General features: G+C 38.6%; 1 protein-coding gene across 1 annotated transcript in view; it reads right to left on the reverse strand.

Moving 5' to 3' along the window:
• LOC113906253 (membrane cofactor protein-like) overlaps positions 1-24,724 on the reverse strand; it is a 42,606-nt gene extending 17,882 nt beyond the window's left edge. Inside the window, exons 1-5 of the mRNA XM_027564132.1 lie at positions 24,568-24,724; positions 21,104-21,292; positions 20,698-20,800; positions 2,011-2,096; positions 1,049-1,243 (exon numbers count right to left, since the gene is read on the reverse strand). Coding sequence (XP_027419933.1) covers positions 1,049-1,243; positions 2,011-2,096; positions 20,698-20,800; positions 21,104-21,292; positions 24,568-24,724 — 730 coding nt within the window. The remainder of the gene's footprint in view (positions 1-1,048; positions 1,244-2,010; positions 2,097-20,697; positions 20,801-21,103; positions 21,293-24,567) is intronic.
• Between the last annotated feature and the right edge of the window lie 336 nt (positions 24,725-25,060).

Genomic DNA, 25,060 nt, shown 5'->3' on the forward strand with positions numbered 1-25,060 from the left:
ATCCATATTCTCCAAAAACCAGGCTGATTTCTTTGATTATCTCTGTTTTGTTTCTCTTTTCAATTTCATGGCTCTCAAATTTTATTATTTCCTTTTGTTTTCTTATTTTAGATTTAATTTGCTCTTCTTTTTAAATTTCTAATGGTAGAAGCATAGATGACTGATTTGAGAAACCAGGTGACTGATTTCTGTTTTTCCAACATAAGTATTTCATATTATAAATATCCTCTGAGCAAAACTTTTGCAAAACTTTTGCTGTATCCCACAAATTTTGGTATGTAAATATGCTGTTCATTTTTAATCAATTAAAAACAGTTTATATTTCCCTTGTGACTGCTTCTTTGACTCATGGGCTACTTAAAAGTGTCTTGCACGCTTTTCAAGTATTTGGTTTGATTTCTACATTCATCCCATTGTGATCAGGTTAATGTACTGGTACTAGTTTCAATGTTTTGGAAATAAATATGTTAAAAATATTACCTAAAAATGATATTACAGAATGTCCCATTGTACACTGGGAGAAACTAAATATTTTGCTATCATTCAGTGGATCCTTCATCAAGAGCCACATCCCCTCCAGTGTCTCCCCACTTTTAGCTAACGTGAAGTTGTTAAAATAAGCTTTATCCAGAGTTTAATAATCTTATCAGTGAGAAGGTTAGTCTTTTAATGCTCCTGAAGCCCGAGCTCTCAGAGGTCTTATTCTACACGATAAAACTTGCTTGTTTTTTAAGCCACAGTGTGTTCAGTTTTCTGATGCTTGCAAACAAACAACAACAACAACAAATCCAAAAGCTCTAGCTCATGCACATACACAGTAGTTCATAACATATAAGTTGAAATGCCAAGAACATGTTGAGTGACTGGTGGGGAACTCTACAATTAGAACTTTTTAAATTTGATTTGAGCAATATTAAATTAAATTAGAGGTCAATTTAGTAGGAAGAGCAATTACATGGGAATCTTTTGTTTACTTGTAGATAAACATATTTTTGAAGTGTTTCCACAGTATTTAGATTCAGGAGGAAATACATGGAAATATTATTACCTTTACACTCTGGTGGGTCACTGCTCCATCTGTTATGATCAACACAAATAAGGGTGGTTTCCCCAATAAGAGAATATTCATCTGGTCCATTAGAAGGATCACACCTGTATATTACCACTTCACTGTATCGATATACTTCCTTATACTGGGTGAATCTTCCGTTTGTTATATTTCCAGGTGTTGCACACAGAATTACTTAAAAAGGGAGGAAAAAGGACATGAAGTAAAAGTAAAATATTAAGACAGCATTAGCAAAGTCCTCTGAATTGCCTTCATATAATTCATTAACATATGATTAATATACTCCAGTTTTGAATTCAATATCTGTTTAGAAGAAAGCCTCTATATGAATATGAGTTATCCCAAATTCAAGCCATTAATGTAGAAAAAACTTATTTTCTGAAATATGAAATACATATTTATCTGCAAGACCATGCTAAGTTTTGCGCTTATCATCATGAAAGATGCTGACAATTTAATGCTAAAATATACTTGTGATTAAAAAGGTAACTCAGTGCTAGCTGAACAATACTTTATGATTTACAAATATCTCCATTCACAAATTGGTTGTTCACATTAATATTGAGTATTACTATCATTTTTCACTTTCATTCCGATGATGTATGCTTAAATTTTTCATATATAGCTGTTAAACCAGATATTGAAGTAACTTGCAAAAATATAAAACAATGACACAATTCCTACTATTTGTTTTGGAAAATCTTGACTTTTCATAAAAATATGTATATATGTATATTTATATGTATTGCAGCTAACACTTCTTAAAAATGAATTAATAATTATTTTTAAAACTTTTCATTTTTAATTGCAATATAATAAATATCAATTGACATAATCCATATGAAGAGAAGTTCTTTGGTGTCTATGTTAATTTAAAAGCATAAAGAGGTCATAAAGTTTGAGAACTGCTGCTCTATATCCTAAAGAGAAGACATACATACTTTCACAAATTGGGAGATTATCACTCCAGTTCACATTATCTCCAGAAATTTCACAATATATAACTTTTGCTCCAATCAGATAAAAACTAAATGAGAGAAAAAAGTTAGCATGTCCTTTAAGCAATTACAAGATGTATATAATAATAAAAAATGTTTTATATGATGGTTTTTCTGTACTATAGTAATTTGAGTGATAAATTTCTTAATATAATGGATGTCCTAAATCTGCAACTCAAAGAGTTTCTGCATGTAGACCCACTTTGGCCTACAGTAAAATGTGTAAATTACTGTCACGCTGGTCAGTGCAGCCCCTCTGCTCCCTCTGGCAAGTGTGTTACACACTGACTTCTACTCTTTGCTCACACCATTTTGCTCAGTAAGGGCTGAGCAGAGAGATCGGGGCCCTAGAACTTGCCTGCCTGGATTCAAGTTCCAGTTCCATGACTGCCTTGAGCTTGGGAAATCCCTTGCTGCTGCTGCTGCTGCTAAGTCGCTTCAGTTGTGTCCGACTCTGTGCGACCCCATGGACAGCATCCCACCAGGCTCCTCTGTCCACAGGATTCTCTGGGCAAGAATACTGGAGTGGGTTGCCATTTCCTTCTCTGGGAAATCCCTTAATGCTTCCTTAAAGCTTCCCCTACATAACTAGTGGGATTGTTCTGAGGATTGGATGAGTTAGTCTCTGGCACATAGTGAGTACTAGGTAAATTTTAACTTTTATTAATATTTTTTTTAGATCAGAATACAAACCCACCTTATTTTATTGCTCTTAAGTTTTTGAGATTTTAACAAACTGAAGGTGTGTGGCAACCCTGCATCAAGCAAGTTTCTTTGTGCCATTTTCCCAACAATGTTTGCTCACTTTATTTCTCTTGTCACATTTTGATAAATATCACATATTTAAAACTTTATTACTACTATTATATTTGTTGTGGTCATCTGTGATCAATGGTATTTAATGTTATGACTCACTGAAGGTTCAGATTATGACCATTCCCTTCTCCAGGGATCTTCCCAACCCACGGATTGAACCTGGGTCTCCCACATTGCAGATAGATTCTTTACCATCTGAGTCACCAGGGAAGCCCTAACAATTTTGGCAATATGCCATTTTAAAATTAAGATATGTACACTTTTTAGACATAATTCCATTACATACTTAGTAGTCTATGGTATAGTGTAAACATATGTAAAAAATTCATTTGACTTGCTCTATTGCAGTGGTCTGGAACTGAAGCTGTAATATCTCCGAGGTATGTCTTCACCTTCCTAGGAGTAGCACAGGAATACTCCTACTTGATGCAATCTTCTCTGATGATTTAAATTCACAGTATGCTCTCCTCCTTCTGGAAGTTCACTGTAATAATTGTGAGTGATTCTATGTATTTGATACTACTTCTTACTTACTATTATGCTTTGATGCCTCTCTGTATATGCTGTATTTCTCAAAAAGGATACAACCTCTTTAGGAAGAACCTATGTATTAAACTTTTGGCATTCCTCAAAGTACCTAGCAGGGTCTCTCTCTATAAATACTCACTGAATGTTCCTTTATTTCTAATTGATTAAATTAAATATACCCTATCTGCTTCCAGCTGACTCTTCTACAAGACTCACTCATTGATTTTAGATTATAATGTTTATTTCTGGTATGATGGCAATTTAAGAGGCATCAGGAATCTGTCTCCCCACCTTGATAACAATTGCACCGGTAGAATCTGCCTGGTGTCACTATTTTGGAACTCTGACTTCTGCTGATGGTTTACAACGTCCAGGTGAAGACTTAGGTAAATTGGCTTATTTTGGTCCATTTCAACTCTTACCTTAGCACAGTGGTAGCTACCCATTCTCACCCATAGCCGTGTGGCAGGGTTCTCTGCATGTGTTCCCAGAGCAGCTTACAAGTTACTTGTGGGAGCCAAGGTCCTCCCAAATATGAGGATCTGTGTTCTTATCACTAATAGCTGCTTCTGATCACAGATAATTAGACAAAGAAACAGGTAGTCACTTTTGACACACCTCCCCCTACTCTTGTAATCCCCTTCTGCCCTGGCTGAAGTAACCTTCAAGGGGCTTAAATATCAAGTGCCCTTTATTCCCCACTTACTTTTTAGTTTTCCCCTTATAGGGGCCAGACATTAACTACTAGGACATTCAAAAGCAACTGCACATGCAGGAAAATGAGAAAGTGACAGTGTGTGCCTAGGGGATGGCTCAGGAAAGACCGGAAATATGTCTCAGTTTGTACATCAGGCTGATATTCAGCACAGAGCCATTAATCAACAATTAAAAAAATTAATCCACCTTGCATTTGGTGCTTTGCCTGTGGGGTGGCATCATTGAGAACTTCCTTCTGCAAGGTTGCCCCAAAATATACTGCTGCAAATGATCTCCCACAAGTGTATGCTCACCTAAATCTTCATGCCGCCACCTGCCACAAGAACAAACGTGGCCGTACCAACAAACTGCCTCCAGAAGGAGGTCAAATAATGCCTCTCCACCAGCGCCTGCTTTGACTTCACAGAGGCCTCCCGCCTAACCCCCAAGGGTAGGCCCTCAGTAATATTTGAAAAATAAAAACAAAATGACTAGCTTAAAGATGTTTAAAGAAGTAAAAGAAGAAATCATGAAGTCAAGAGAATATGTGTGAAACATGGAAATCTCAAACAGGAGGCAGAAGAACTAGAAAGAAAGCTCAAGGAACTTCTGGAGTTGAAAAGCACAATAATGGACTTTAAAAATCCATGGGAGGCACATTTGACCAAAAAGAAGAAAGGATCAGAGAACTCGAATACAGGATGATGGAATTAGTGTCTCTGAGGAACAGAAAGAGAAAAGACTGAAGAAAAATGAACAGAGCCTAAAAAATCTTTGGAACTGTGGAACACCAACAGATTTACCAACATATACAATGTAGGACTCTCAGAAAGACAATGTAGAGAAGACAGCAGAGAGAGAGAGAGAACATTTGAAAAAATAAGGGCAGAAAACTATCCAAATTTGATTAAAGATGTGAATATAAACATGACAAAATCTCAATTCACCCTAAGATGAACTCAAAGAAATCCATAATACTCATGCTTTCAAAAGACAAAGACAAAGAGAGAATATTGAAAGTTGCAAGAAAGAGAGAGAATAATCACATAGAGAGGATTCTAAACAAGATTATGAAATTTCTCATTAGGAACTCAGAACCCCAAGACAGTGAGAATATATACTCAAAGTACTAAAAGAAAAATAAACAAACAAACAAACAAAAAACAACTATCAAACAAAAATCCTCTATCCAGAAAAAAACTGTTCTTCGAAAGTTATGGAGAAAGTAGGACCTTTCCAGGAATAAAAACGGAGAGACCGTGACCACTAGGTCACTGTTGACCCACACCTTCACTGGAGACTCCTGGACATGCACAGACTTCTGGGGAAAAGAGGTGTGTGTGGTGCTGGCCGTGCTTTGGAACAGAGAACCTGGACATGTCTCAGAATTTCTGACCTTTTAAGAATATTTTGGGTTATAGCTGTTGAACATAACAACAAATGTAATGAACACTCATTCTCATGCTCTTAAGTTCAGTTCAGTCGCTCAGTCATGTCCGACTCTTTGCGACCTCATGAACCGCAGCAAGCCAGGCCTCCCTGTCCATCACCAACTCCCAGAGTCCACCCAAACCCATGTCCATTGAGTCAGTGATGCCATCCAACCATCCCATCCTCTGTTGTTCCCTTCTCCTCCTGCCCTCAATCTTTCCCAGCATTAAGGTCTTTTCAAATGAGTCAGCTCTTTGCATCAGGTGGCCAAAGTACTGGAGTTTCAGCTTCAACATCAGTCCCTCCAATGAACACCTAGGACTGATCTCCTTTAGGATGGACTGGTTGGATCTCCTTGAAGTCCAAGGGACTCTCAAGAGTCTTCTCCAACACCACACTTCAAAAGTATCAATTCTTCAGCCCTCAGCCTTCTTTATAGTCCAACTCTCACATCTATACGTGACCACTGGAAAAACCATAGCCTTGACTAGACGGACCTTTGTTGGCAAAGTAATGTCTCTGCTTTTTAATATGCTGCCTAGGTTCGTCATAGCTTTACTTCCAAGGAGTAAATGTCTTTTAATTTCATGGCTGCAATCACCATTACAGTGATTTTGGAGCCCAGAAAAATAAAGTCAGCCACTGTTTCCACTGTTTCCCCATCTGCTTCCCATGAAGTGATGGGACCAAATACCATGATCTTAGTTTTCTGAATGCTGAGCTTTAAGCCAACTTTTTCACTCTCCTCTTTCACTTTCATCAAGAGGTTCTTTAATTCTTCTTCACTTTCTGCTATAAGGGTGGTGTCATCTGCATATCTGAGATTATTGATATTTCTCCCGGCAATCTTGATTCCAGCTTGTGCTTCATCCAGCCCAGTGTTTCTCATGATGTACTCTGCATATAACTTAAATAAGCAGGGTGACAATATACAGCCTTGACGTACTCCTTTTCCTATTTGGAACCAGTCTGTTGTTCCATGTCCAGTTCTAACTGTTGTTTCTTGACCTGCATATAGGTTTCTCAAGAGGCAAGTCAGGTGGTCTGGTATTCCCATCTCTTGAAGAATTTTCCACAGTTTATTGTGATCCACACAGTCAAAGGCTTTGCCATAGTCAATAAAGCAGAAGTAGATGTTTTTCTGGAACTCTCTTGCTTTTTCGATGATCCAGCGGAATTTGGAAATTTGATCTCTGGTTCTTCTGCCTTTTCTAAAACCAGCTTGAACATCTGGAATTTCATGGTTCACGTATTGCTGAAGCCTGGCTTGGAGAATTTTAAGCATTACTTTATTAGCATGTAAGATGAGTGCAATTGTGTGGTAGTTTGAGCATTCTTTGGCATTGCCTTTCTTTGGGATTGGAATGAAAACTAGAAGTGTGATTTATATTTGACTCCAAGATGGCAGAGTAGAAGGATGTGCACTCCTCTTCTCCTCTGAGAACTCCAAAATTACAACTCACTGCTGAACAACCATCAACAGGAGAATGTTGGGTCCCACCAAAAAAAGATACCCCGCATCCAAGGGCAAAGGAGAAACCTAAGTAAGACAATAGGAGGGGTGAAAATGCGTTTAGAATCAAACCCCACACCTGCCAAAGATGCTCAGAGGGCTCAAACAAACCTTGTGCACACCAGGACCCAGAGACCTCACAGAGACTGAGCCAGAACTGTGTTTGAGTGTCTCCTGAGGAGGTATGGGTCAGCAGTGGCCTGCTGCAGGGGTAGGGGCTCTGGGTGTAGTAGACCTGGGTGTGGCATAAGCCCTCTTGGAGGAGGTCGCTATCAACCCCACCATAGAGCCTCCAGAACTTACATAGGACTGGGGAAACAGGCTCTTGGAGGGCACAAACAAAAGCTTGTGCACACAAGACCCAGGAGAAAGGAGCAGTGACCCCACGAGAAACTGACCCAGACTTGTCCGTGAGTGTCCAGGAGTCTCCAGCAGAAGTGTGGGTCAGCCGTGGACTGCTGCAGTGCTGAGGGCACTGAGTGCAGCAGTGTGTGCATGGGACCTTTGGAAGGAGGTGGCCATTATCCTCATTACCTCCACCATAGTTTGGCCTCAGGTCAAACAACAGGGAGGGAACACAGCCCCACCCATCAACAGAAAATTGGATTAAAAGGTTTACTGAGCATGGCCCCACCCATCAGAACAAGACCCAGTTTCCCCCACAGTCAATCTCTCCCAGCAGGAAGCTTCCACAAGCCTCTTATCCTTCTCCATCAGAGGGGAGACAGAATGAAAACCACAATCACAGAAAACTAACCAATCTGATCACATGGACCACAGCCTTGTCTAATTCAGTGAAACTATGAGCCATGTCATGTAGGGCCACCCAAGACGGATGGGTCATGATGGAGAGTTCTGACAAAACGTGGTCCACTGGAGAAGGAAATGGAAAACCACTTAATTATTCTTGCCTTGAGAACCCCATGAACAGTGTGAAAAGGCAAAAAGAGAGGACACTGAAAGATCAACTCCCCAGGCCAGTAGGTGCCCAATATGCTACTGGAGATCAGTGGAGAAATAACTCCAAAGAATGAAGAGATGGAGCCAAAGCAAAAACAACACTCAGTTGTGGATGTGACCGGTGATGGAAGTAAAGTCCAATGCTGTAAAGAGCAATATTGCATAGGAACCTGGAATGTTAGGTCCATGAATCAAGGCAAATTGGAAGTGGTCAAATGGGAGATGGCAAGAGTGAACATCAACATTTCAGGAATCAGCAAACTAAAATGGACTGGATGGATGAATTTAACTTAGATGATCATTATATCTACTACTGTGGGCAAGAATCCCTTAGAAGAAATGGAGTAGCCATTATAGTAAACAAACAAGTCCAAAATGCAGAACATGGATGCAATCTCAGAAATGACAGCATGATCTCTGTTCATTTCCAAGGCAAACCATTCAATACCACAGTAATCCAAGTCTATGCCCCAACCACTAATGCTGAAGAAGCTGAAGTTGAATGGTTCTATGAAGACTTACAAGACCTTCTAGAACTAACACCCAAAAAAGATGTCCTTTTCATTACAGGGGACTGGATGCAAAGGTAGGAAGTCAAGAGATATCTGGAGTAACAGGAAAATTTGGCCTCAGAGTACAAAACAAAGCAGGGCAAAGTCTAATAGAGCTTTGCCAGGAGAATGCACTGGTCATGGCAAACACCCTCTTCCTACAACACAAGAGAAGACTCTACACATGGACATCACCAGATAGTCAATACCAAAATCAGACTGATTATATTCTTTGCAGCCAAAGATGGAGAAGCTCTATACAGTCAGCAAAAACAAGACTGGGAGCTGATTGTGGCTCTGATCATGAACTCCTTATTGCCAAATTCAGACTTAATTTGAAGAAAGTAGGGAAAACCACTAGGCCATTCAGGTATGACCTAAATCAAATCCCTTATGATTATACAGTGGAAGTGACAGATAGATTCAAGGGATCTGATAGACAGAGTGCCTGAAAACTATGGATGGAGGTTCATGACATTGTACAGGTGGCAGGGATCAAGAGCATCTCCAAGAAAAAGAAATGCAAAAAGGCAAAATGATTGTCTGTGGAGGCCTTACAAGTATCTGAGAAAAGAAAAGATGCAAAAGGCAAAGGAGAAAAGGAAAGATATACCCATCTGAATACAGATTTCCAAAAAATAGAAAGGAGAGATAAGAAAGCCTTCCTCAGTGATCAATGCAAAGAAATAGAGGAAAACAGTAGAATGGGAAAGACTAGAGATCTCTTCAAGAAAATTAGAGATACCAAGGGAACATTTCATTCAAAGATGGGCAAAATAAAGGACAGAAATGGTATGGACCTAATAGAGGCAAAGATATTAAGAAGAGGTGGCAAGAATACACAGAAGAACTATACAAAAAAGATCTTCATGACTCAGATAACCATGATGGTGTGATCACTCACGTAGAGCCAGACATCCTGGAATGCAAAGTCAAGTGGGCCTTAGGAAGCATCACTACAAACAAAGCTAGTGGAGGTGATGGAATTCCAGTTGAGCTATTCCAAATCCTGCAAGATGATGCTGTGAAAGTGCTGCACTCAATATGCCAGCAAATATGGAAAACTCAGCAGTGGCCACAGGACTGAAAAAGGTCAGTTTTCATTTCAATCCCAAAGAAAGGCAATGCCAAAGAATGCTCAGACTACTGCACAATTGCACTCATCTCACATGCTAGTAAAGTTATGCTCAAAATTTTCCAATTCGGACTTCAACAGTACGTGAACTGTGAGCTTCCAGATGTTCAAGTTGGATTTAGAACTTGAATTTAGAACCAACTCAGAGGAACCAGAGATCAAATTGCCAACATCTGTTGTATCATGATAAAGCTAGAGAGTTCCAGAAAAACATCTACTTCTGCTTTATTGACTATGGCAAAGCCTTTGACTGTGTGGATCATAACAAACTGTGGAAAATTCTTAAAGATATAGGAATACCAGACCACCTGACTTGCCTCCTGAGAAATCTGTATGCAGGTCAAGAAGCAACAGTTAGAACTGGAGATGGAACAATGGACTGGTTCCAAATCAGGCAAGGAGTATGTCAAGGCTGTATATTGTCACCCTGCTTATTTAACTTATATGCAGAAGACTTCAAGAGAAATGCTGGGCTGGATGAAGCACAAGCTGGAATCAAGATTGTGGAGAGAAATAGCAATAACCTCAGTTATGCAGATGACACCACGCTTATGGCAGAAAGCAAAGAAGGATAAAGAGCCTCTTGATGAATTGAAAGAGGAGAGTGAAAAAACTTAAAACTCATCATTCAGAAAACTAAGATCATGGCATCTGGTCCCATCACTTCATGGCAAATAGATGGGGAAACAATGGAAACAGTGAAAGACTTTATCTTTTGGGGCTCGAAAATCACTACAGATAGTGACTGCAGCCATGAAATTAAAAGATGCTTGCTCCTTGGAAGGAAAGTTATGACCAACCTAGACAGCATATTAAAAAGCAGAGACATTACTTTGCCAACAAAGGTCCATCTAGTCAAAGCTATGGTTTTTCCACAGCCATGTGTGAATGTGAGAGTTGGACTATAAAGAAGGCTGAGTGCTGAAGAATTGATGGTTTTGAACTATGTTGTTGGAGAGGACTCTTGAGAGTCCCTTGGATTGCAAGGAGATCCAACTAGTCAATCCTAAAGGAAATCAATCCTGAATATTTATCAGAAGGACTGATGCTGAAGCTGAAACTCCAATACTTTGGCCACCTGATGAGTCACTGGCTCATTGGAAAAGACCCTGATTCTGGGAATGATTGAAGGCAGAAGGGTAGGAGAAGGGGATGACAAAGGATGAGATGGTTGAATTGCATCACCGACTCTATGGACATGACTTTGAGTAAGCTCTGGCAGTTGGTGATGGACAGGGAAGTCTGGCATGTTGTAGTCCATGGGTTGCAAAGAGTTGGACACAACTGAGTGACTGAACTTACTGAGACCTCTACTGTAAGAAACACTTAAGGGAGTCTTGCAAGGTGAAATAATAGGAAACTAGACAGTAACTCAAATTGTTGTGGAAAAATAAAGATCTCACTAAAAGTAAATTCATAGGCAATTTTAAAAGTTAGCATTGGATTACAGGTGGTTTGCTAGTACAGTTTTTGTAGTTAATTTGGCATTAATTCAACTTGAGTTTCTGTAACTGTAGGAAGTTAAATGTAATCCCAATGGTAACCATAAACAAAATAGCTATAGAATGTACAAAAAAGGAAATAATGCAGAAACTATTCATTTCACTTTAAAAATCAACTAGAAACAAAAGAAAAAAGTAATGCTGGAAATTAGGAACAAAAAAGCTAAAAGAAAGCACAGAGAATTAGGTAAAATAAGGCAAGAAAAGTAGCCTTTAAGGCAAGGAAGTAGCCCAGAAAAAGAACTGCCTGGAGTGGAGACAAGCAATATACCTTATAAAAAGTTCAAGGTAATGATTATAAGAAAGTTCAAAAAAGTCAGAAGTAGAATGTATGAATATAGTAAGAAATTTAATAAGTGATGAAATATTTTAAAAACCTGAACAGAGCTGAAGAATACAGTAGTTGTAATAAAATGACACCAGAAGGATTCAACAGTAGATTACATGATTCAGAACAATGGATCAGCAACTAGAAGATGGAATAGTGGAAATCACTAAAGCTGATCAGAAAAAAAATGGAAAAAAAATGCAGATGGTTTAAGAGCTCTCTGAGACAATATCAAACATACTAAATAATTTGCATCATGGGGCCCCAGAAGAAGAAGAGGGAGAGAAAGAAGCAGAGAATTTAGTTAAAGAACAAATAACTGAAAATTTCCCTAACATGGGAAAGGAAATAGATTTCTAGGTCCAGAAAGCAGAGTCCCAAACACAGTGAACCCAAAGAGACCCACACCAAGATGCATTGCAATGAAACTTGCAGAAATTAAAGATAGAGAGATCTTAAAAGCAGCAAAAGAAAAGCAGCTGGCCGCATATAACAAATTCCCATACGATTATAAGCATTTTCAGAAGAAACTTGAAAATCAAAAGGCAGTAGCATGATAAGGTTAAAGGGATGAAAGCTAAAAATTTATATATAAAAATCCTGTACCTGGCAAAGATATCATTTAGATTTGAAAGAATGTTACAGACAAGCAAAACTAAAAGAATTCAGCACCACTAAATGGGCTTTACAAAAAAATGTTAAATGGATTTTTTTTAAGTAAAAAAGAAAAGACCACAACTAAAAAATATGAAGATTATGAAGGAATTATCTTATTTGTAAAGCGAAACATATAGGAAAGGTAGTAGATAAACCATTTATAAAACTAGTAGGAAGGTTAAAAGACGAAAGTAGTCGAATCATACACACCCACACACATACACACACACACAGATATAAAATAAGGTAAGGGATGCACAAAACAATGAACTATAAAATATGATGTCAAAAACATTAAACATGAGAGGAGAAGAGTAAAAATAAGTGTAGTTAGAATGCATTTGAACTTAAGAAATCAGCAATGTTAAGCAATCATCAAGTTTTATATAAAAATCTCATGATAATCACAAACCAAAAACCTATAATACACACACACACACACACACACAAAAGAAACAAATCCAAACTCAGCATTAAAGATACTCATCAAATCACAAAGAAAGATAGCAAAAGAAGAATGAAGGAGAACTGCAGTAACAAATGATTAAGAAAATCATTAACGATTAACGATTAAGTAAATGATTAAGAAAATGACAAAACATGGATACCTACCAATTATTATTTTAAATGTAAAAGAAACAATGGTCAAAAGACATGGAGTGGGTAAAGGGGTAAAAAAGAAGATCTAATGATATGCTGCATCAAAGAGACTCACTTCAGATATAAAGACACAAAGTCTGAAAATGGAGGAATAAAAAAATGTATTCCATGTAAATGGAAAGCAAAAGAAAGTTATAATACAAATACTTATCCCAGACAAAATAGAGTTAAAACAAAGACTGTAGAAGAGACAAAGTAGAACCATACATAATGATCAAGGGATCAGTCCAAGAAGAAGATATCAGATCAGATCAGTCGCTCAGTCGTGTCCGACTCTTTGCGACCCCATGAATTGCAGCACGCCAGGCCTCCTTGTCCATCACCAACTCCCGGAGTTCACTCAGACTCACGTCCATCGAGTCAGTGATGCCACCCAGCCATCTCATCCTCTGTCGTCCCCTTCTCCTCTTGCCCCCAATCCCTCCCAGCATCAGAGTCTTTTCCAATGAGTCAACTCTTCGCATGAGGTGGCCAAAGGACTGGAGTTTCAGCTTTAGCATCATTCCTTCCAAAGAAATCCCAGGACTTATCTCCTTCAGAATGGACTGGTTGGATCTCCTTGTAGTCCAAGGGACTCTGAAGAGTCTTCTCCAACACCACAGTTCAAAAGCATCAATTCTTCGGTGCTCAGCCTTTTTCACAGTCCAACTCTCACATCCATACATGACCACAGGAAAAACCATAGCCTTGACTAGACGAACCTTTGTTGGCAAAGTAATGTCTCTGCTTTTGAATATGCTATCTAGGTTGGTCCTAACTTTCCTTCCAAGGAGTAAGCATCTTTTAATTTCATGGCTGCAGTCACCATCTGCAGTGATTTTGGAGCCCAGAAAATGGCAATTGTAAATATATATGTATACAATAGACAATCCGCTAAATATATAAGGGAAATACAACAGATACAAAGGGAGAAATTGACAGCAACATAACAATTGAACAGGACTTTAACAACACACATACATCAAAGGACATATAGACAGAAAATCAGTAAGGAAGCATTAGCTTTAAATGATACATTATATCAGATGAACTTAATAAATATGTATGGAACATAGATCCAAAAGCAAAAGAATATATATTCTTTTGAAGGACACATGGAACTTCCTCCAGGATAGGTCATATTCTAGGCCACAAAACAAGCTTTGGTAAAGAAAATTGAAATCACATCAAGCATTCTTTCTGACAACAAAGACATGGGACCAGAAATCAGCTATAAACACTAACAAGGCTCAACATTATGCTAATAAACAATGAACGGACCACTCATGTAACCAAAGAACAATTTTTTTAAAAACTGGAGACAAATGAAAACAAAAATACAATGACTTAAAGTCTATGAGATGCAGCAAAAGCAGTTCCAGGAGGAAACTTTATAGCAATAGAAGCTTACCTTAGGAAACAAGAAAAATCTCAATTAAACAAACCAACTTATACCTCAAGAAAGTAGGAAATGAAGAACAAACAAAATCAAAAGTTAGTAGAAGGAAAAAAATATCATAAAGATCAAGGCAGAAATAAATGAAATAGAAAAAAAAAGATGAAAGAAAAAAAGACCTGGTACTTGGAAAACATTAAAAAAAATGTTAAAACATTAAGTCTGACTCATCAATTTAAAAAAAAAGAGGGTCTAAATCAGTAACATCAGAAATCAAAATGGAAAACTTACAACCAACAGTAAAGAAACAAAGAGGATCATAAAAGGTTACCATGAACAACTATACGGCAATAAAATGAACAGCTAAGAAGAAATGCACAAATTCCTAGAAAGGCACAATCTCCTAAGACTCTACCAGGAAGAAAGAGAAAATATTAACTAATTCATTATCAGTAATGAAATTAAGTCACTAACAAAAAAACTCTCAACAAACAAAAGTCACATGAGGTGACTTCTAACAAACACTGTGAGAAGAGTTGACACTTATCCTTCTCAAACTAACAATATATTGTATAACCCAGGTAATATGGCCAATATTTTATAATAATGATAAATCAAGTCTAATCTATAAAAGTTTTGAATTACATTATTGTACAGGAGATCCAACCAGTCCCATTCTAAAGGAGATCAGTCCTGGGTGTTCTTTGGAAGGAATGATGCTAAAGCTGAAACTCCAGTACTTTGGCCACCTCATGCGAAGAGCTGACTCGTTGGAAAAGACTCTGATGCTGGGAGGGATTGGGGGCAGGAGGAGAAGGGGACGACAGAGGATGAGATGGCTGGATGGCATCACTGACTCGACGGACGTGAGTTTGAGTGAACTCCGGGAGTTGGTGATGGACAGGGAGGCCTGATGTGCTACGGTTCATGGGGTCGCAAAGAGTCAGACATGACTGAGTGACTGAACTGAACTGAACCCCTGAAACTAATAGAATACTGCAAACTAACTATGCCTTATTGAATTGAAAGAGAACACCTATCCTTCTGAAACTATTTCAAAAAATTTAAATGAAAGAAACACTTTCAAATGCATTGTAAAAAGCTGGAATCACTCTAATACTTAAGCCAGACAAAGACACCAAAAGAAAATTACAGACCAATATCCTTGATGAACTTAGATACAAAAATGCTTAGTAAAATATTAGCAAATAAATAAAAAAATACTTTAAAAGGGTCATACACCATGATTAAGTGGGATTTATCTGAGGGGTGCATGTGCTGTGCTTAGTCGCTCTGTCATGTCTGACTCTTTGTGACCCCATGGACTGTCACCCTATAGGTTCCTCTGTCCATGGGGATTCTCCAGGCAAGAATACTGGAGTGTATTAACATGCCCTCCTTCAGGGGATCTTCTCCACCCAGGAATCCAACTGGGGTCTCCTGCATTGCAGGTGGATTCCTTAATAGCTGAGCTACCAGGAAAGCCCTATCAGGACAGCATGGATGGTTCAAAGTCACAAATCAGTCAATGTGATACACTATAATAACACACTGAAGAATAAAAATCATAGATTATCTCACAGATGCAAAAAGCTTTTAACAGATTCCAGATCCATCTATGATAAAAACTCTCAACAACATGGATATAGAGGGAAGGAAGAAAGCACTGCATGCATGCTCAGGTGTGTCCCACTCTTTGTGACTGTATGGACTGTAGCCAACCAGGCTCATCTGTCCATGGGTTTCTCTAGGCAAGAATACTGGAGTGGGCTGTCATTTCCTTCTTCAGTGTATCTTCCCAACCCAGGGATTGAGCCTTCGTCTCCTATGGCTCCTGCATTGAGGCAGATTCTTTACCACTGAACCACCTGGGACATTCCCCATAAAGGGAACATACCTCAGTATAATATAGGTAATATTCAAGATAATATATTACTTAACTTATATGCAGAGTACCTCCTGTGAAATTCCAGGATGGATAAAGCACAAGCTGGAATCAAGATTGCCGGAGAAATATCAACAACCTCAGGTACACGGATGACACCTCCCTCGTGGTAGAAAGTGAAGAGGAATTAAAGATCCTCTTGATGAAGGTGAAAGAGAAGAGTGAAAAACCTGGCTTAAAACTCAACATTCAAAAACTGAAGTTCATGGCATCTGGTTCCCTCACTTCATGGCAAATAGATGGAGAAATAACGCAAAGAGTGACGGACTTTATTCTCTTGGGCTCCAAAATCACGGTGGACAGTGACTGCAACCATGAAATTAAAAGATGCTTTACCCATGGAAGAAAAGCAATGACAAACCTAGACAGTGTATTAAGAAGCAGAGACAGGACTTTGCCAACAAAGGTCCATCTAGTCAAAGCTACAGTTTTTCCAGTAGTCATGTATGGATGTGAGAGCCAGACAATAAAAAAGTCTGAGTGCTGAAGATTTGATACCTTTAAACTGTGATGCTGGAGAAGACTTTTGAGAGTCCCTTGGAGAGCAAGGAGATCAAACTAGTCAATCCTAAAGGAAATAAACCCTAAATATTCATTGGAAGGACTGGTGATGAAGCTGACACTCCAATACTTTGGTCACCTGATGCGAAAAACTGACTCACTGGAAAAGATCCCGATGCTGGGAAAGATTGAGGGCAGGCAAAGGGGATGACGGAGGATGAGATGGTTGGATGGCATCACTGACTCAATGGACATGAGTTTGGGCAAGCTCGGGAGTTGATGATGGACAGGGAACTCTGGCGTGCTGTAGTCCATGAGGTCGCAAAGAGTTGGAAATGCCTGAGTGACTGAACAGAACTGAATAAATTCAGTAAAGTTGAAGGATAAAAAACTAGTATTCAGAAATCTGTTGTGTTTCTATACACTGAAAAGAAGCTATCAGTAAGATAAATTAATACAACAATCCCATTTATAATTGCATCAAAGGAATAAAGTACCTAGCAATAAACTTAAGAAAGGAAGTAAAAGACCTCTACTTTACTTGGGGTACTGTAATGTACAATGAGAGAAATTGAAGATGACAGAAAAATATGGAAAGATATACCATGCTCATTGATTAGAAGAGTTAAACACTGTTAAAATGATTATATTCATTTTAGTAGGCTAACTAATATGAAGCACAGGCTTCCAAGAGAAATATCAATAACCTCAGATATGCAGATGACACCACCCTTATGGCAGAAAGTGAAGAAGAACTAAAGAGCCTCTTGATGAAAGTGAAAGAGGAGAGTGAAAAGGTTGGCTTAAAACTCGACATTCAGAAAACAAAGATCATGGCATCTTGTCCCATCACTTCATGGGAAATAGATGGGGAAACAGTAGAAACAGTGGCAGACTTTATTTTTTGGGCTCCAAAATCACTGCAGATGGTGACTGCAGCCATAAAATGAAAAGACGCTTGCTCCTTGGAAGAAAAGTTATAACCTACCTAGACAGCATATTAAAAAGCAGAGATATTACTTTGCAAAGAAAGGTCCATCTAGTCAAAGCTGTGGTTTTTCCAGTGAGAGTTGGACTATAAAGAAAGCTGAGTGCTGAAGAATTGATGCTTTTGAACTGTGGTGTTGGAGAAGACTCTTGAGAGTCTCTTGGACGGCAAGGAGATCCAACCAGTCCATCCTAAAGGAAATCAGTCCTGAATATTCATTGGAAGGACTGAGGCTGAAGCGGAAACTCTAATACTTTGGCCACCTAATGCAAAGAACTGACTCATTTGAAAAGACCCCGATGCTGGGAAATATTGAAGGCAGGAGGAGAAGGGGACGACAGAGGATGAGATGGTTGGATGGCATCACCAACTCAATGGACATGAGTTTGAGTAAACTCTGGGAGCTGATGATGGACAGGGAGGCCTGGCGTGCTGAGGTCCATGGGGTCGAAAGGAGTAGGACACAACTGAGAGAGTGAATTGAACTGAACTAAACTAATATAAAATGATTATATTCATTTAAAGACCCTTCAATAGACTAACTGGATTAAGAACACACACACACACACAATGGATTATAGGTCAGCCATAAAAGCTGGGAAGTCTTGTCATTAGTGACAATGTGGATTGGCCTATAGAATATCATGTTAAGTGAGACAAGTCAGACAGAAAAATAGAATATTGCATGATATCGTTTATATTTGCAATTTAAATACAAAGCAAATGAAGAAACAAAAAAACAGAAACTGACTCCACCCTCAGTTCAGTTCCGTTCAGTCGCTCAGTCGTGTCCGACTCTTTGCGACCCCATGGACTACAGCATGCCAGGCCTCCCCCCATGAACAGTATGAAAAGACTCCAGTTACAAAAAACAAAACAGTGTTTGCCCTGGGAAGGGGTGGAGGGAGAAATTAATTAAATGAGTGATATTAAGAGGTACAAATTTCTAGTTACAAAAGAGATGTTGCAAGGATATAATGGGGAAAATAGTCAATAAAGTGTAATAACCTTGTATGGTGATAAATTGTATCTAGACTTATCATGTTAATCACTTTGAAATGTATAGAAATATCAAATCCCTATCTGATGCACCTGGACTAATTTAGTTTGTAGGTAAACTAGTCTTTAATTAAAAGTAAGAAGAGAGCTCTAAAATAATCAACCTAATGTTACAACTTAAGGGACTAGTGAACAAAGATATACACACAAAACCAGCAGAAAGAAGTAAACAATAAAGATTAGAGCAGAAGGGAAATTAGTAGAGAATACCAATGAATCCAAAAGTTGGTTTTCCAAAAGAGGAAGAAAACGGATATACCCTTAGCTAGATGGACTAAGACAAAAAGGAAGATCAAATTACCTAAATCAGAAATGGAAATGGTGATATTTCCCTTAGTTCTACAGAATTCAAAAATATTGTGAGACTTCTATGAACAATTTTATGACAACAAATGGACAGCCTAGATATAAAAGACAAATTCATGTAAACACAAACTCTACCAAGACTTCATTAAAAAATACAAAATCTGAATTGATTATGACAAGTGAGGAGATTGAATCAGTAATCAAAAATTTCCCAATAACGAAAAAAGTACTGGATCTGATGTCTTCACTGTTTAATTCTGCTAAACATTTAAAAGAGAAGTAATACCAATTCTTAGCTTAAAGTTTTACAAAAATTGAAGAGGAAGGCAGTCTTCTGAATTTATTCTGATACCAGCGTAATAATGACACCAAAGCTAGAATAAGACATTACAAGTAACCAAGCTACAGAACAGTATTCCTTATAAATACTGATGTAAACATCCTCAATGTGATACTAGCAAACAGTTCATCAGCATATAGAAAGGATTAAAAACCATGACCAAGAAGAAATTATTCCTGGAATGCTAGGATGGTTCAACATGAAGATCAATCAATGCAATATATCACATCAGCAGAAGGAAGAGGAAAAACCCACATGATCATCTCAACTGATGAAGAAGAATCATTTGACAAAATTCTACATTTTTCATGATAAAAAATATTCGACAATCTAGGAACAGATGGAAGCTCCTTCAGGGTAATCAATACCATACACGAGAAACACACAGCACAATATCATACTCAGTGGTGACAAACAAAATTTTTCCTCTAAGATGAACAAAGGCAAAGATGCTTAATATTAAGAAAACCTGTTGCATTCCAGTGTATTACATTTTAATTCTAAAATCATATTTTTCAAATAAATGCCCATTATCTCCAATATGTAATATTAAAGGAGCCCTATAGGGGGAAAAAAAGCTATTATTAAATGCTCAGTACCTCTTTTTGAGATATTTCACTCCTTTGTAGCAGCGTCAAAAATAAAGTTTTCCAATTAAGAGATTATGATCAACATTATCATCCAGGCTAAGCAAATCAATTTAGATCCTTAAAACTACAGATTATCTCAAAATAATAGTATCTTTGGTTGACAGTTCTACTTCCTAATTCCATAAGCCCCATTTCAACTCTAAGAATTGGCAATTTTAAATTATTGTCAAGAATAAAGTTACCATGATTACTACATTTTTAATTTATACAATAGGTTTGTTATTACATATAGTAAGTTATATGGGCTTCCCAGGTGATGCTAGTGTTAAAGAATCCCCTTGTCAACGCAGGAGACACAAAAGATGCAGGTTCGATCCCTGTGTTGGGAAGATCCCCTGCAGTAGGAAGTGGCAACCCATCCAGGTATTCTTGCCTGGAAAGCTCCTTGGACAGAGGAGCCTGGCAGAACCCTGGCAGTCCATGGGGTTTCAAAGAGTTGGAAACGACTGAGCGACTGAACACACACATAGTAAGTGTACAGTTTTGCTTTACTTCAATTTAAGCTTCTTTCTAATTACACATTTTTCAGGTCTTCATAAATAATGCAATAATTGTTTGGCTACAAGTACAACTTGTCACATAGAAAACAAAATGAAATCTAGTTTATAGAAATGTTTAAAAAGAGGAGCAAAACAAAAATGGAATTAGTAATACTGAACCTTAGGTTCTGTAATGAGCATCTTACTTACCCTGGATTACAAGAAACGTGAGCCTGTGAACCAAACAGAACACTTCCATTCACGAAGTTAACTTGGCCATTCGCAGGATCTCCTAGATTAGGACATGATTTTCCTAAAAGAAAATATTCAAATATGTTGGTTTATACTAATTTAAAAAATAGATTTAAATCTAATTCAAAAGTCTATATTGCTTGTTTGAATTCATGGGAATCTTATTATTCATTTAACTATTATTTTCTTTCCATATTATATGGCCAAACAAGATTCATATTTACCCAGGTAAACAATTACCAAGAAAAAGATTCCCTGGGGATTTTTCAAAGCCTGAACAAATGCACAGATATCTAAAAACATAGGCACACTAAGATGTGTATAAATATCCAGTGCTATAAAACATTTTTGTTTGTTTATTTACCTACACAGGCATCCTGGAGAGACGACCATGTATTATTATCTTGACAAACAGCAGATCTGGGGAGAGCAGGAAGCTTGGGCTTGAAACCTAGACGACACTCATATTGTACACATTCCCCAGGATGATAATTAGGTTTAGGCTCACCTTGGAGCATCATAGTTTTAAATCTTGGTGGATCACCACAAGCCTCTAGGAACAGAGAAAATAAGAACATGCAAGTGAAGTACTTTATCTCTTTCATCTGCTGGGGACTGCGGCCTGGCCTCAGGTAGGCACTACAGAATAGATTCAATGACTGTCCCATGCTTTCCCAGGTGGCTAAGTGGTAAAGAATTGCCTGAGGATGCAGGAGACGCAGGAGATCTGGGTCCGATCCCTCAGTTAGGAAGATCCCCTGGAAGAGGAAACGGCAATCCAAAATCCCATGGACAGAGGAGCCTGGAGTCCATGGGGTCGAAAAGAATTGGACACAACTGAGCACGCATACATGCCCATGCTTTTACCCAAGCGGTAGTAGTAGCAAAGGATGCGCCTTGCTTACTTTAAATAACCATCTAGGAGCTTTTTTGGTTTGTTGAGGAATAAGGTGAACTTTTTTTTTAAGGTTTCAACACGATTGAAAAGATAGCATTCAACACGATTGAAAAGACAGCATCTATGTTTTGGGTTTTAAAATGTATTTATAGGTATGTGTCCTTCCCTCTTCTTTCTAAATTCATCATTTCAAAACTCACCTCTCCCTAAGAAGTCTTGTAAGGTATATGGCTCTCTGATCAGATTACTCTTCCATAGTTTGGGCTCAGTTTCCTCTCAGAAGGCAATGTCCTAGAGGGCAGAGATCATATGCCTTCTTTCTGTACTACACTCTGTCCACACTGGGTTAGAGGTAATATCAAATAAACATTGTGAATTTCATAGGTCAAAATCAATATGGACTAAAGTATTTAAAAATGTAACTTCTTTCTATTTGTTTTGTATTAGTGAATTGTTGTTGTTCAGTCACTCACGTCCAACTCTTTGTGACCCCATGGACTGAAGCATGCTAGGCTTCCCTGCCCTTCACCATATCCCAGAGCTTGCTCAAACTGATGTCCACTGAGCTGGTAATGCCGTCCAACCATCTCATCCTCTGTCGTCACCTTTACTTCCTGCCTTCAGTCTTTCCCAGCATCATTTCTAATGAGTCACTCTTCGCATCAGGTGGCCAAAATATTGGAGCTTCAGCTTCAGCATCAATCCTTCCAATGAATATTTGGGACTGATTTCCTTTAGGATTGACCGGTTTGATCTCCTTGCAATCCAAGGGACTCTCAAGAGTCTTCTCCAACATCACAGTTCAAAAGCATCAATTCTTTGGTGCTCAGCTTTCTTTATAGTCCAACTCTCACATCCATACATGACTACTGGAAAAACCATAGCTTTGACTATAAGGACCTTTGTCAGCAAAGTAATGTGTCTGCTTTTTAATACGCTGTCTAGGTTAGTGAATTGAACATTTTATAAATAAATGGATACCCTTTAAATACCAAATTTTATTACTTTGAATAACCTCACATAAAAAATTGGTTTCTTGGATGTTACTGTAAACATGATTTAATCTTCATCCACTGATTAATGGATTGTACATGCCCTTAAAATCTTCCTGCAGTGGCTGTTTATCCAATGTATCCTGACAGTAAACTATATTGCTATGATTTTAGAATTTTTTACCTCTGGCCTTTTTATGTGAGGGGTTCTTCCCTAGAACAGTGTTATTCCTGCTTCAGGAAGTCCTCTTCCTTTTAATTATCTGTGCTCTTGGAAATCTTATGAATCTTCTAGAAATGATGTAAAATATTATGATATTTAAAGTCCTAAAGTGCTAAAAGAATGCAGAGGCCTCTCCTATAAGGTTAAGGACCTAAAGGAGAAGGGAGATAGATCTATTTTGATCCCTGAGGAAACTTTACTGTAATTACTTCTTGGATCTAGGTCTTCAGATTGACAGACTAATCAAGAGAGAACTCTAAACAAGTGAAGTATTATTCTCCTTTGTTATCATTTTCTAAATTCCATATTCCTCTCTTGATACTCTGTCCGACATTTCATTTACACCATGTGCTGAAATCCACCTATCGGCAAAATGTTTTCAACATTTCCAGTATTTTGATCTGAATATATGAATGCACCTCCATCAACTGCCCAAAACAAACGCAAAAAACAAATAAACAAAAAGGATGCAGTTATTAAAAATAGAGTTGGATTTTACTAATAACAGTAAATTTACTCAATTTGAGCTATACGTTCTCATTTTACATCAGGGGAAAAAATGGACTAGAAATGCTATGCAATTCCATTCTAGATAGAAATGTATAACATCGTTCAGAGCTTCCTGGAACCAAGAAAGAAATCAAGTTAATAGCATGCCCATAATTAAATTATACAAGTGTTGTTTGTTTCATGTATTTGATTTGCTTTATGTATCTGAATAATTTCTTCTCTTATTCAAAATACTGGATTCTTTATTCCTGTGAGGATTTTCAAAGTAAACATATCTTGACTAAGACTTTTTTCCAGGTGGTTTACAGTACAATTATTATTGGCCTGCAATGCTATACTTTTACAAGAAGCATTATATAGTATGCCATTATAGAATATGATAGATTTGCATTCAGAAAATCCCCAGTTTTTCAATTTTCCAGATGAGTTTAAAGAAGATGAAACAGTCTCTATACGTATCAAGAGAACTGTTCATCTTCTGTACACTTGCAAAAGTCGGGCAAGGACTCTCTACCTGCTTGCAAAATTTAAAATAATTCTCATACTCAAGCACAAACCCAGATCCATGCCCAGATGGTAACTTCAGGATAATTACGGTCTCTGATCAAAGTGGGACCTCAATGAAACTTGACCATCCTGCCCCTTCTCTCACTGTCCACACAAACTACTTTTTAAAAGGAATACCAAAATCAATTTCACTGAAACTTAAGTCCATGTTTGTATAAACTAACATTCTAAAAGGCGGATAGAATGCTCGTAAGCAAGAACATCTATATCCTACAACACATTTTCTTTTAATCAAACTTGAAAAAAGTGCCACATGAAGAAGATTCTAGTTGGTGGGGAAGATGAAACCGTATTGCAGACACATCATCAGTTGTAAAGGAAAGGTACTGAATGCCAAGCCATATCTTGTCTTCAGAAATCGTAGGTTGGGCTGTCCGAACACCTCTGCTGTAGTGGTCTGACTACTGTGTGCACAACTGTAGGAATGCCGGGCTCCTGGTCTGGATGACTGCCAGGCTCTGTTCTGTGTTGAGGCTGCTAGTCACTGGTGTGTAGGTGTGGATCTTCGTATGATTTGCTGCAAGGTCAGGGGAATCCCAGTCCTGGAGCCAGCCCTTTGATAGGTAGGACCAGGTCACAAAGTGGCTGGATGTGGAGACGTGTGTGGGTGTTTTTGTTTGGGGGGAGGGGAATAGAACCTGGTCTCAGGGTGGCAGCTGCAGGGTTAGGGGCCCCAGAACTGGTGTCAGCCTGCTGGTGGCTGGGGTCACGGCACAGGTGGGTTCCATAGCTGGTGTTGACCAGTTGATGGGTAAGGTCAGATCCCAACATGGCTGGCTGAGGGGCACAAGGCATCTTGGAGGTTGTGTCAGCTTGCTAGTGGGCTGGGGCTCTGTGGGTCTTGGTATTGGTGCTGGTGAGCAGTACCAGGCTCAAGGTGGGCAGGGACAGGGTCCTGGAGTTGGGGTTAACACACAGTGGGTGGGCTGAGGCTCAGGGGCTCTTGGGGCTGGTGTCCATCTTTTCATGGATTAGGCCAGGTCAGGGATCTATGTTGACCTCCTGGCAGACAAGACCCTGTTCTACACCTGGTTTTGGGGTACCAGGGATCCTAGGGTTAATGTGGGCCCACTCTTGGGTAAGGCTGTGTCTTCAGCCTTCTGGTGGGCAAGACTGGGTCTTGGGGTGGCT

This window comes from Bos indicus x Bos taurus, chromosome 16, assembly GCF_003369695.1.
Source record: "Bos indicus x Bos taurus breed Angus x Brahman F1 hybrid chromosome 16, Bos_hybrid_MaternalHap_v2.0, whole genome shotgun sequence".
In the NCBI taxonomy this organism is placed as follows: domain Eukaryota; kingdom Metazoa; phylum Chordata; class Mammalia; order Artiodactyla; family Bovidae; genus Bos; species Bos indicus x Bos taurus.